General features: G+C 37.9%; 1 protein-coding gene across 4 annotated transcripts; it reads left to right on the top strand.

Moving 5' to 3' along the window:
* The first annotated feature begins 3,406 nt into the window (after nt 1-3,406).
* tph1a (tryptophan hydroxylase 1 (tryptophan 5-monooxygenase) a) lies at nt 3,407-14,750 on the top strand. Of its 4 annotated transcripts, XM_079809482.1 has the most exons (12): nt 3,407-3,568; nt 6,352-6,370; nt 6,478-6,615; nt 6,716-6,899; nt 6,995-7,095; nt 7,178-7,245; nt 8,351-8,547; nt 8,639-8,774; nt 12,778-12,904; nt 13,016-13,111; nt 13,199-13,332; nt 13,413-14,750. In XM_079809482.1, exons 1-12 carry the CDS (start codon nt 3,564-3,566, stop codon nt 13,585-13,587), a joined length of 1,380 nt encoding a protein of 459 aa, XP_079665608.1. In that variant the 5' UTR covers nt 3,407-3,563; the 3' UTR covers nt 13,588-14,750. The 4 variants fall into 4 exon arrangements, with proteins under 4 accessions (XP_079665608.1, XP_079665607.1, XP_079665605.1 ...); XM_079809481.1 differs by lacking the exon at nt 6,352-6,370 and having other exon boundaries at nt 6,502-6,615; XM_079809479.1 differs by lacking the exon at nt 6,352-6,370.
* The last annotated feature ends 163 nt before the right edge of the window (nt 14,751-14,913 follow it).

Here is a 14,913-nt window from a genome sequence, read left to right as displayed (position 1 = left end):
GCATCCATCCATCCATATATCTACCATTCCATCCATCCATCTATCTCTATCATCCCATGCATCCATCCATTTATCTCTATCATTCCATCCATCCATCTCTATCATTCCATCCATTCATCCATCTCTATCATCCCATCCATCCATATATCTCTATCATCCCATGCATCCATCCATTTATCTCTATCATTCCATCCATCCATCTCTATCATCCCATGCATCCATCCATTTATCTCTATCATTCCATCCATCCATCTCTATCGTTCCATCATCCATCCATCCATCCATCCATCCATCTCTATAGTTCTATCCACCTATCCCTATTGTTCCATCCATCCATCTCTATTGTTCCATCATCCATACATACGGTTCCATCCATCCATCTATCAATCCATACAACCATCTCTCTTGCTCTGTCATCCACCCATCTCTATGGTTCCATCCATCCATCTATCTCTATCATTCCATCCCTCCATCCATCCATCTCTATGATTCTATCCATCCAACTATCTCTATCATTCCATCCATCCATCTATCTCTATCATACCATCCATCCATCCATCCATCTCTATCATTCCATCCATCCATCTCTATGGTCTCATCCATCCATTCATCTCTATTGTTCCATCATCCATCCAACCATCCATCTATATCGTTCCATGCATCCATCCATTTATATCTATCATTCCATCCATCCATCCATCCCTATCATTCCATCCATCTCTATCATTCCATCATCCATCCATCTCTATGGTTCTATCCACCTATCCCTATCATTCCATCCATCCATCCACCCATCCATCTATATCGGTCCATCATCCATCCATCCATCTCTACAGTTCCATCCACCTATCCCTATCATTCCATCCATCCATCTCTATCGTTCCATCATCCATCCATACATCCATCTCTATGGTTCCATCCATTCATCCATCCATCTATCTCTATCAATCATCCATCCATCCATCCATCTATCTCTATCAATCCATCCAACCAACCATCTCTATTGCTCTGTCATCCATCCATCTCTATTGTTCCATCCATCCATCCATCCATCTCTATGGTTCCATCCATCTCTATCATTCCATCATCCATCCATACATCCATCTCTATGGTTCCATCCATTCATCCATCCATCCATCTATCTCTATCAATCATCCATCCATCTATCTCTATCAATCCATCCAACCAACCATCTCTATTGCTCTGTCATCCATCCATCTCTATTGTCCCATCCATCCATCACTATTGGAAGGTTTGGGGTAATTTTTTTAAGTCTTTAAAAGTTTCTCATGCTCACCTAAGCTGCGTTTATTTAATCAAAAATTCAGTAAAAACAGTAATATTGTGAAATATTTTAACTTGCTTCAAAATGTGTACATTTTATACTTATTTTATTTACATGTATAAATGTAATATATTATGATTTACAAAAAAATAAATGTTATTATTTCCTATTCATAATTAATTAAAAACAAGTCCTAGAGCATGACATCATATCACATAGCCCACATTTGTCGCAGAAACCAGAGTTATTTCACATACACAAAGCCTAGTGTGAACGCACATCACAATGTTGGTTTGACAATATTTATATCATTGTTTGCAATTTTGTACATCTTAAATTCATTTAGACTAAAATATTTGATCAGAACTATAAAATTGCTCACCACTATCTCAGGTTTGTGTAAAGTATGTGACCCTGTCACGAGAACCTTGACTTAAAGTCCACCCGATGAAGGCTTGTGCGTCATGTCACATGTGACCCAAGCCCCCAGAGGAAGGCTGGGCAATTTAGACCTCAAAGCCCAAAAGGTGCGCAATCCAGTTGGACAAATTGGTATTAAGTAAATCAAAACATCCAGCAAACCTAATGAAATCTGCTGCCCTGGATGGAGAGATCATCCTCTTGAGGGCTTTTACCGTAATTTAACCATGACCCCTGGGTGTGGCACAAAGCTCACATGTACACTGAGGTGGGACAAGGAGAAGAAAAACATCCTGTAGATCTACAGGACAGTTGCATAAACACAGCCACTATGTTAAGAAACTACTCACAACTCACTTTTCAGACCAATCAAAATTTGTTTGTGACTGACTTAATGTAAATCAGTCTTAAAGAAGTCTAATCCGCCAAAAGGAGTCCCGTGGAGTCCCGTCCCGTGAGCCCCTCATTCATGAAGTGGTTACAATGTCACAGTATTTAGTTGTTTGCAATATAGAAAACAAAAGGGCTTTATGTTAATTCATTGGTTTTCCAGCAAATAATTTTAATTGTACACTACTGTTCAAAAGTTTGGAGTCAGTAGGATTTTTTTTAAAGAAATTAATAGTTGTATTCAGCAAGAATGCATTAAATTGATTGAAAGTGACAATAAGGATTTTACAGTTTAATAAATGTTTCTTGAGCGCTAAATCAGCAAATCAGAATGATTTCTGAAGATCACTGAAGACTGGAGTAATGATGCTGGAAATTCAGCTTTGCATCACAGGAATACATTACATTTAAAACATATTTAAATTAGAAAATAGTTATTTTATACTGTAATAATATTTTACAATATTAGTGTTCCTTCCTGTATTTCTGATTAAATAAATGCAGCCTTAGTGAGCATGAGAGACTTCTTTCAAAAAACATTCAAATAAAATATCTTACCAACCCCAAACTTTTGAATGGTAATTTTTGCTGGAATGCTTATTGGATTTTTGTTTGGATGAACAATATCAAATATTATATGGAGCACCAAATAATACACTCTAAAAAATAACCCAAGTTGGGTTGAAAATGGACTAACCCAGCAATTGGGTTGTTTTAAGCAAACATTTAACCCAACCACTGGGTTAAAACAACCCAATTGCTGGGTTAGTCCATTTTCAACCCAACTTGGGTTATTTTTAACCCAGCATTTTTTAGAGTGTAGAATTAAGTCAGCTGAACAAAAACAAGACTTTAAAAAATGGTGACGAATATGAACCAGTTGCATCTGGAGTTAGTGTATAAGAATAATCTCTGGAAAAGCATGTTGACTGGTGTTAAAAGTATACACTCTAAGAAATGCAATTGGGATGTTTTAAGCAAACATTTAACCCAACCGCTGGGTTAAAACAACCCAATTGCTGGGTTAGTCCATTATTGGTTTTTCATTTGCAGATAGATTTCAGGAAAGACTTTTTGGTGTTTTATGTTCCTAACTCCTGCCAGTGAAGCGGCTCTCCTCACACACACACACATCTTTTTTGTGTGTGTGCAGAACGTCAAAGAGAATATGAAAAGGTACATCTCTCGTATGAATATCCCCATGACGTGAGAAGCTGCTCATTTTCCATTTGCTGTCAGGAGGGAGATTAACTCCCCACCCCTCCTCCCCCCTTTCAGCTCCTCATAAATAGCAAATCGCACAGTCTGGTTGGAGTACAACAATCGTAGCCCATAAGAGTCAGTGACAAGCTTGTTTAAATAATAAGAAACACCAGCATGTACTCAACTAAAAGCGAGGGACCCCGCAGAGGAAGATCTTTTGACTCCATGAACCTGGGTCTGACTTTGGAAGAGAAGCAACTTAACAATGAGGTAAGCGCTTTCCCCCCATCACATCTATCATTTGGCAAATTTGCAGTATCTACTTAGGTGCGAATTTAAGTTCTCAAACTGGAGTTTCTATGCAAACATTTTTTTTATTATTTAAGTCTTATGAAGCCAAATTTAGATTTCTAGGAAGAGGAAACTGAAGGTGACCGGTACTGTCCAAGTGTCCAACACACCCTCGCTTGATGCTGCTATCAATGATATGTCCCAACCCTCCGTGCACCGAATCTAATGAAGTGCTCTTAACAGAGATGTGCGTGGAAGAGTGATTAATTGCAGCCTAATCCCAGTGTTAGATTAAAACAAGAGGGCGCTAATAATAGGCTTCCCCGCTCTCCAAATGAGATTGTTTTAAGACGACAGACACTGGCCTGTCTTTGCTGAAGCGAGACGGTGAATCGCAGGACTCTAAGCCCTGCCACGGTCAATGCACTAATGCTGTCTGGGATCCTGCTGTCGGGAAGACGAGGACAGGGACGATTACTCTGCCACATGCGTGATAAAAGAAACATGGTCAGTAGACGACAAGCTTTGGGGTCGCTTCAAACTGCTTTTTTGGCATTTAAAAAAAAAATACAATTCAATGAAATTATAATTATGTGAAAATATATTGATATTATATTAAATTAAATGCATAATTCTCATATAACACAACTTAATATGGCTTAGTATTAAATAAAAAGCAATGCATGTTTAATACTATTAATTTACCATTAGTAATTATAACAGTTGCTCTCTCATGGCATTACATTTAATTAAATGTGTTTAAATGACATGTGAAACAAACTAAATAAATAATCAAATAAAATGTGTATGCGTGTACTTCATGACCTCGAGTAAATAAAATTAAGTTTTCCTACTTTTTGGTGTTTCTGGATCCTTCTTTCATCATATCTTGATTGACGCACATTGAGGGTTCGGTTGACACTCGGACTGGTGTTGGCGCTCCATTGTAGGCTACTTCACTTACATCATATATTTTTTTACGTATCACTTATCATAATTGTCGTTATGATTTCTTGAACCTAATCCCAAGTCTGCAACCTTGGGGAAGGGCTCGTGCGGTGTTAAGCAGGCCATGATGACGGGCGCTGTCCGCGGTGCTGAACTGACGCAGGAACCGGCACCTTTAATCGGATGACCTGTTTCCAGCTGGACTGTTGTAGTGTAGGATTAAAAACAAACCCCTCAGTTGACCGAGTAACGTCCCGTTCACACCAAGGAGGATAACTATGAAACATAACGATAAAGATGTAGTTCTAATATGAAAGAAAAGCAGAGTTCACACGGCACAGAGAAACGAATCACTTTCAGAGCGATTTTATCCAGCCGGTGAACGATAAAAACATTGACAGCCAATCAGAATCCACCCTGCTTTAAGAGCTCGAGCTTACAAGCACGCGCACAGAGTCACGCTGCTCTTTTCGTTCCACTGACTTTCATTCACAGACCGTAAAAAAAGATTCAAACGCGTGCGGATGTCAGACCGCCAAACAGCTTCGCATTTCGCTTCCAAAGTTCAAGTTTGGTGAACTCTGACCTGCGAATTCGCATCACGTGAAGACGTGTGACCAGTAGAAGATCGATATGTCATGGCGTGACCTGTTGGCGGTCATGAAAGAAGGATATGTTTTTGTTGTTGTTGTTGTTGTTGTTTTTTTTACATTTTGAGTGTACTATTTTACATTTTGAGTGTACTATTTTACATTTTGAGTGTTACTATTTGTTATATATTTAATTCATGTTTATAAAAAGAAAACGCTTCAGAGCGAGACGTCATATCACGACCGTTGCAGTGTCCGCTTGCCTTTCAACTGTGCTTTAAACATTTTATTTGGGGGTTTCTCCTTTGACAAATCTTACCATAAAGAATATTACTTAATTATTCTGCTAACGTTACTTCTTTTAGCTAAATTTAGTCGGCTATTCATACGTGTATATTTTGAGGAAATAAGCCTTTGTTTTTAGCCGTTAGTTTTAATGAAGGTGAATTCAGGGTGATTGGGACACTTTTTGCCTTTGAGATTACTTGGGAAAAGTGTCCCAATCACCCTGAATTCACCCTATTTGTCTTTTTTGTTTGTTTAGTCACTGAACCACTGTAGTATAGACTTTGTAGAAGTCTAGTGTGACCGCGGCTTGAACAGAACGACATCATCCGCTGGTGTGGATGTAGTAACTAATATAGTTATCTTTATAGTTATCAATCTTGGTGTGAACTGGGCTTTAATAAACCGTGTCTACACTGGATGTGACAAAGCGACCGTTGAAATTTCAGTTTGTTCTTCGTCTGAAGTAACGCAACAGCTGTTTACTTTTAGGTGTGGCGTCGCGCCCTATCTAGTGTAGACAGCAACACTTATTATAATGGGTTCTGTTTGCTTTTGTCGCGTCGCGATGCTCTTGTCAGGTGCAGACAAAAAGCAAAAAAAAAATAATAATAATAATAAAATGTATAAAATTATACACTGTAAAAAAAGAATAAAATGAAAACCCCATGTTTATTTGTTGCCTTTAAATAGTGTCATTATGCAGTGATAAGTTAATGGCAGTTTTTGACCACTTTGAATTTCATTGCTGATAATATCCTATATTTTGATAAGTAAAATGAATGGGAAAAATGTATTAAATTATTTTACAGTGTTTGCACTCTTAATAGGAATGCTCAAATACCTGAATGAATTCAAAGAAAGTTGTATGTGTGCCCTCAAGCGATTAAATGTTGTTTACGACACTCTTTCTTTAATCCACATGATCTGACTGACCAGCCGTGAGCACATGACTCAGGTGTGGATTTAAAATGAGCGGGTGTTGTTGATGTCAAGTCGTGTGAAGCAATAAATGATTTTGATGACCATTTCTACCTGATCTGATTTTGTGCACGTGTTTTACAGATGAACAAATCTGCTTTTCCAAAGATCGACGAGAATAAAGACAACAAAACTGCGTCTACAGAGAGGGGTCGGGCTGCTGTTGTGTTCTCTCTGAAAAATGAAGTTGGTGGGCTTGTCAAGGCACTAAAACTTTTCCAGGTGATGCGCAGATTGATTTTGTTGGGATCTTCTTGAGTTCCTTTATTTGATTAAACACGTTATGCTGAAGTGCAATTAACTATCGTTTTGAAATCAACAGGAAAACCACGTCAACCTTGTGCACATTGAGTCCAGGAAATCCAAAAGGCGCAACTCGGAGTTTGAAATCTTAGTCGACTGCGACAGCAACCGCGAGCAGCTGCACGAGATCATCCAGCTGCTGAGGAAACACGTGAACGTGCTCGAGATGGACGCGCCTGACAACCGCCTGCCGGAAGAAAGCGGTACATGAATAATTAATGATGACATTTATGTGACTTTTTTTTTTTTTTTTTTTTATATGCCTACTATAAAAAGTACTCTTAATTTTTTTTTGCAGAGATGGAGAATGTGCCGTGGTTCCCGAAGAAGATTTCCGATCTGGATAAGTGTGCGAATCGAGTGCTGATGTATGGATCAGACCTGGACGCGGATCACCCGGTTAGCTTGGCAACTTTCATCTGAATGATGTCATCAGTATGATGTAATCACGTCGCTTACTGTTTTGCTTCTGTTTCAACAGGGATTCAAGGACAATGTCTATCGAAAAAGGAGAAAGTACTTTGCAGACTTGGCTATGAGCTACAAACAGTGAGTTTTCTGTAACTTCTTAAAATATACTTTAATATCAAATGTATATGCATATTATATATGTCCTATTATATTTATATAGTGCTGTCTAATCGATTAATCACAATTAATCACATCTAATAATATATATATATATATATATATATATATATATATATATATATATATATATATATATATATATATATATATATACATACTCACTCATTTACTTTTGTAAAATGCGATATATATATATACACACACTCAGTATATATATTAGTGCTAAATAAATAAATAAAAATTCTTAAATATATACATCCACGTGTTTGTATTTATATATACATAATAATGATATATTATATATTATAACACATTATGTAAACACAAACTTTTATTTTGGATGCAATTAATCGTGATTAATCGATTTGACAGCACTAATATACAGTATATATATATATATATATATATATATATATATATATATATATATATATACACACACACACACACAGTATATGTATGTACGTACGTGTGTGTGTGTATATATATACATACTCACACATTTACTTTTATGTTAAATGCGATATATATATATATATATATATATATATATACACACACTCAGTATATATATATATATATGTGCTAAATAAATAAATAAAAATTCTTAAATATATACATCCGTGTGTGTATTTATATATACATAATAATTATATATTATAAAACATACAGTATAATATGTAAACACAAACTTTTATTTTGGATGCAATTAATCGCGATTAATCGATTTGACAGACGTATGTGTGTGTGTGTGTGTGTGTGTGTGTGTGTATATATATATATGCAGTATATATGGTATATTTGTGTGATGTATATTTATGTGTGTGTGTATATGTATATATATATATATATATATATATATATATATATATATATACACACACACACACACACATTAAATATATACATTATATATTTAATTTATATAAATTTAATATATATGACTCTGCAATCCCAAATGTCTTTTGACACTTAATATTAATATTATCTATCTATATATTTGTATTAGATACTAATGTTTCCTCATGAAGTCTAATGGAAGTTTTGTCTCCTCTTCCATCAGTGGAGATCCCATTCCCCGTATTGAGTTCACAGAGGAGGAGGTGAAAACATGGGGAGTTGTGTTCAGGGAGCTGAATAAGCTCTACCCCACACACGCCTGCCGCGAGTACCTGAAGAACCTGCCCTTGCTCACCAAATTCTGTGACTTCCGTGAGGACAACATCCCACAGCTGGAGGATGTGTCGCGCTTCCTCAAAGGTGAGAGAAAGGGATGTCAGTTCATCATGCTGAGTTTGTTCAGGATTTATAGCCTACTATTTCTATAACATTGCTTGATTAAATGTTTCAGAGCGTACTGGCTTCACCATCAGGCCTGTGGCTGGGTATCTCTCCCCACGAGACTTTCTGGCTGGTCTTGCCTTCCGTGTGTTTCACTGCACTCAATATGTCCGACACAGCTCAGACCCCCTCTACACACCCGAGCCGTGAGTACAATCAAATATTAGCAAATTAATTATATACATGCAGGGCATATTACTAGGATATTGGCTGTTTATTAGTACTTATAAAGCACATATGAATGCCTTATTCTGCATGTGTAACCGATCCTACTTGACCTGCTCCGAGCGGGATTTAAACCGTGGTCTCCGGCATGGGTGACAGGCACTAACAAGGGCGTTAAAGACCATGACCTCTTGCGCCAGTCGCTAGCGTGCCTCTTAAGGCCAGGGGAGTGAGGTTTACACACACAGCTCTTACCGGCCTACATCTGTTACACTCACCCCCCTAAACCTCACTCCCATCCGGGTCACGGCACCAAATGTAAGCGGACCACGGCTTCTAGCACCAGTCGTTCGCGTGCCTCTTGAGGCCAGGGGAGTGAGGTTTACACACACAGCTTTTTATGGTGCATTCACACCGTACGTGAATGACGCGAATGAATCGCGCTATTTGCGCGTAGTTGGACGCTTGAACATTTTGAGTTTACTCGCTTCATTCGCTCCTGACATTCACTTCACAAGAGACGCGAATTCGCGTCATGGGAGGGGCTTCTGCCAGGCTTGTCTCATTGAGAAATGGCTGACATGGGTTCACACTTGACATCTTTTTTATAAAAATACTACTGTTAATGTGTGACAAAACGTAGTTTTAAGACTTTTTCAGGCGATAATGTAGTTGTTTAAAGCTCAAATCTGTGGTTTATTTATAAAAAGAGCGCCTATTTGAACATTTTATCTGCCGTTTTTGGAGTTGTGAGCTCCAGTGGATCAGCGGCGCTCCGCGCTTGTTAACCCCGGCGAGAGCAGCCTTTCCTCAGCTAGTCCTTCAGACATTTGCCGCTGGCTCTGATGTCTCTGTGGTATCTCGAGCTATAATTCGTCTTGTATATATGTAACAGGCGATCTTTGGTCTCATGGATCTATAATTCGTTCCCTGGCAAATCGTTTAGGCTGAGGGCAAAGTGAAGTTTCATTACTTTTTTATTTTTAGGCTATTTAACTTTACGTTACCGTTGTAGCCGACTAGCATTGACTTTGAATGTTTGACTGAATTGTTTGCTTTATTTAATTTATAGTTTATACCTTTTAATTTATACCTTTTACTTATACTTTTGTATTATTGATCATACATAAACTTGCATTTAACAAAAAGAGACTGGGTTGTGTTTCATGTCATTTAATGTTATAACAGTGATAACCATATGATTTTCTCCTCATTGTTATCACTACTAGAGCAAACGTGGCACGAATATCCGCCAAAGTTCAGATTTTTCAACAACCATTTGTGCGAATCGCGTCATTCGCACCGCCTCATTCGCGTGAATCGCGCCGCAGAATGTCTATTCGCGTCTTTGCATTGACTTAACATGTAAATAACTTGTGCGAAGCGATTCATTCCAGTCCGGTGTGAATGCACCATTACAGGCCTACGTTACACTCACGCCCTTAAACCTCACTCCTCATGGCACCAAGGGCCAGATTTATTAAACAGGGCAAATTAGCGTGGGAGCGCAATTCCAAAAAAGCACCGATGGGAGTGGAAAGTTCTGTGCGTGATCTACTGACTAAAGAACACAAACGCAGCTGGATCATAATGACATTTCCATAATGACCAACGCAATCTACCAGTTAGCATCTGGTTTAAGACATACTTTTTTGGGGCGGTAAATAATGGAGCAAACACCAGTAAATTGACGAGCACAAACCTTAGTAAATCATCTTGCATGATTCATTCTCCTCCCATAAATTTTGCGTGCGCTAACAAGGACGCTAAAACCACAGCCTCTAGCGTCAGTTGCTAGCGCCTCTTGAGGCCAAGGGAGTGAGGTTTACACGCACAGCTCTTACTGGCTTATGTTACACTCACTCCCCTAAACCTGACTCCCTTCCCGGGTCATGGCACCAAATGTATTGGCCTACGTCTGTTACACATGACCACATTCTACCCATCCCTTAAAGGGATAGTTAATCCAAAAAAAAACTGAAAATTAGCCCATGATTTACTCACCCTCAAGTCATCCTAGGTGTATATGACATTCTTCTTTCAGACAAATATAATCAGAGTTATATTACAAAAGTCCAGGCTAATCCAAGCATTATAATTGCAGTAATAGTTGCTCTGTTTTTGAAGTCCATAAAAAATGCATCTGTCCATCGAATAACGTGGTCCACACAGCTCCGGGGTGTTAATAAAGGCCTTCTGAAGCGAATCGATGTGTTTGTGTAAGAAAAATATCCATATTTAAAACTTTATCAAGTAAAGTTCCAGCCGATCGCCTTCCGTGGAAAAGTGTTGAAAGTTGAAAGTGAAACTCAAGATGCGTACGTGACTTCATGACGAGCGTACCTGGTCGTGTTAGTCTTTCTATCGGCAGAGGAACTTTCAAAAAATGTTCCATAAATTGAACACGGAAGGTGGTCGGCCGAAACTTTACTTTATAAAGCTTTAAAAATGGATATTTTTCTTACACAAAAGCGTCGATTCGCTTCAGAAGGCCTTTATTAACACCCTGGAGCCGCGTGGAGCACATTATTTGACGGACAGATGCATTTTTTATGGACTTCAAAAACAGAGCAACTATTACTGCTATTATAAAGCTTGGATTAGCCTGGACTTTTGTAATATAACTCTGATTTATTCGTCTGAAAGAAGAATGTCATATACACCTAGGATGACTTGAGGATGAGTAAATCATGGGCTAAATTTCATTTTTGGGTGAACTATCCCTTTATTCCTACCCAATACCTAAACTTAACAACTACATTACTAACTATTAATAAGCAGTAATAAGGTGTTTACTGTTTTTTGAGGCAAAGGTCATAGTTAGTTGATATTGAGAATTGGACCCTATATATGGTCTACAGTGTGACCATATATATGATGTTTTATTAATAAAGTTTGGGAGGAACACGATCCGATCATCACGTCATTTCAACCAGCAGTCAGCAATCAGTAATCCACATGTCTACCCAATCAGTATGAATGGAGGCCTACTGTATATAAATATACGCAGTCGACTCACCTATGTTCCTCGTCAGTTTTCAGCATCCCTCCATCACCCCGTCCTAAACCAGAAATACGGGGGAGTACTCTGGGTTCGGGCCAAAATACCAAGCTCGGAGCCCTCTCCTCGGACAGCACGCCAAAAACTAGCGCGCATACTACTTTACTCTGACTATATATATTAAAGGGTTAGTTCACCCAAAAATGAAAATTCTGTCATTAATTACTTACCCTCATGTCCATGAACAGAATCTTCGGAACAGAAATGAAGATATTTTAGTTGAAATCTGATGGCTCAGAAAGGCCTCCATTGGCACAATGCACGGTTCACTCTCAAGACCCTTAAAAGGTACTAAAGACGTCGTTACAAAGTCCATCTCACTACAGTGGTTCTACAATAACTTTATGAATCGGCGAGAATAGTTTTTGTGCGCAATAAACCCTAAATAACGACTTATATAGTGATGACGATTTCAAAACACGGCCTCATGAAGCTTCGAAGCGTTATGAATCAGTGAGTCGAATCATGATTCGGATCGCGTGTCAAACCGCCAAACTGCTGAAATTTGGCGATCCAAACTGCTCATTCGACTCACTGATTCATAACGCTTCGAAGCTTCATGAGGCCGTGTTTTGAAATCGTCATCACTATATAAGTCATATTTAGGGGTTTTTTGCGCACAAAAACTATTCTCGCCGATTCATAAAGTTATTTTAGAACCACTGTAGTGAGATTTTGTAACGACGTCTTTAGTACCTTATAAGGGTCTTGAGAGTGAACCGTGCATTGTGCCAATGGAGGCCTTTCAGAGCCATCAGATTACAACTAAAATATCTTCATTTGTGTTCCGAAGACGAACGGAGGTCTGACGTGTTAATGACAGAATTTTCATTTTTGGGTGAACTAACCCTTTAAACAATCGGATTATTTGTAAGTGTGAACTCGTGAAATACAGTATAGTTGAATATGTCTGTCTGTTTTAGAGACACATGTCACGAGCTGCTTGGACACGTCCCTCTTTTGGCCGAGCCCAGCTTTGCTCAGTTCAGTCAGGAGATTGGTCTCGCGTCACTGGGGGCATCGGATGACTCCATACAGAAACTTGCTACTGTAAGTAACAGGCCTTGACCTTTTGGTGAGGGGTGTTTTGATGTGAATATACTACGAACACTTATTTAATAATGCAAAATGTGTAATTATCACTGCCATATTATGTTTCAGTGTTATTTCTTCACCGTGGAGTTTGGCCTCTGTAAGCAGGAAGGGAAGCTGAGAGCTTATGGGGCCGGTCTGCTGTCCTCCATCAGCGAGCTGAAGGTAATGAAACACCCAAGCGTTCTCTGCTGGATGTAAAGCGCATGATCTTCACCTTATAGAGAGATGATCTATATCCTTTTCTTCCAGCATGCACTGTCAGGAAACGCCAGGATATTGCCCTTTGACCCCATCGTGACAAGCAAACAGGAGTGTATCATCACCACCTTCCAGGATGTCTATTTTATTTCGGACACCTTTGAGGAAGCAAAAGTCAAAATGAGGTGCGTGGGCAATCATTCGAGTATTTAGCACAATAATTTGGTCAATAAATGTGCATAACCCTGCGCATTTGATCTTTTAGAGAGTTCGCAAAGACCATCAAGCGGCCATTCTCGGTACGCTACAACCCGTACACGCAGAGCGTAGACGTCCTGAAGGACACGGCCAGCATCAACAACGTGGTGGAGGAACTAAGACACGAGTTGGACATCATTGGAGATGCACTAAGCAGGCTAAACAAACAGTTAGGAGTCTGAAAAACGACATTTCCCAGCCATGTACCAGTCACAAGTTCACTTGTTTTGTCACAGTACATCACTCTCCTAATAATGTATGGCATGATTAATATGTCATGTACCCACCAAACAAAGTCAAATCCTCATGTGTCTATTTATATTATTGGTTTGGCTCTTGTTTGATTAAATACGTGGCTCGACGAAATGCTTGCAAGTGGACTTCTTGTATTTTATGTGAGATTTCTGCTTGATAGGGTGGTATTTATGCAAGGTGACCACAAAGGTTATGGGTAAATTCAGGCTACACATGATTTGACCGTTAGTCTGTTGTGCAAAGTTGATGTCTGCTGATTTCAAATTGGCACCTTATGTTTATTTATTAAGAGATACTCTCTGATAGATATTTTAGTATACTGATTTGCTTATATAGTCTAAGAAATATTCAATATGCACTCTGTGTTATTGACAGATGATGTCTCTTGATTTAAAATGGATGTCTACATGGAGTGGGACCTGGAAGGTTAATCTTTGTTTATTAAAAATGCCTGTAAATGTCGCATTGGACATGAAAGAATATTTTTTACAAATTAATTTCAAGAATGCTTAGCGTCTATGTAAGTCATTCAAAACTCAGAATGAAGCGTGTCAGTATCAGTAAAAGTTTAAAGTATAGAGAAATGTATTGCTAAAGATTATTATTCATATGCTTATAATACAAAATAAATCATTGTTTTTTACTGTAAAAATAGTGTACTGTTTCTTCTTTCTAGCTAGTAAAGTAACGGATACCACGTGACCACTATGTCTGCACTATGTTTTTACTGTATGGCTTACTGGATTTTATCCACAAAGATTTTCAAGATTAATATATATGCACAAAGTTATTGTTATATGCTTTTATTTATGACCTTTTATTAATTATTTTTGTATACTGCATGTTTTTATTTTTATTTTATTTCTTTAAAGGTATTCATGTAAGATATGTTCTCTTCCCCAGTTCACTGTTATTATCTCGTTTTTATACAGTATGTCATTTTAGCACTCTCTTATGGTCTATGATCTTCTGTTATATTATTGTACTTAATTTCCTTGCCTTTGAATAATACCATCCTTTCTGTTAATTGTTTGTGACTTGTATTTTACATGTGAATATATTAAATAAATATAAAGTATTTTTAAAAATTGTTTTAGAATTAAAATTGCATAATTATGTCTTAATATGCATATGAAATATGTATTTTAAAGTAGCATAATTTTATAAAGAATCATATTATATTAATCTCATAAATTATTTTAATTTAAACATGACAATATTGAATTATTTTTCTTAGTAGGCATATGTGTATA

This window comes from Gobio gobio (genome assembly GCF_949357685.1).
Source record: "Gobio gobio genome assembly, chromosome: 25".
Taxonomy (NCBI): Eukaryota; Metazoa; Chordata; class Actinopteri; order Cypriniformes; family Gobionidae; genus Gobio; species Gobio gobio.
Note: the sequence above shows the minus strand (reverse complement) of the source record. Positions and strands in the feature narration are given on the sequence as shown.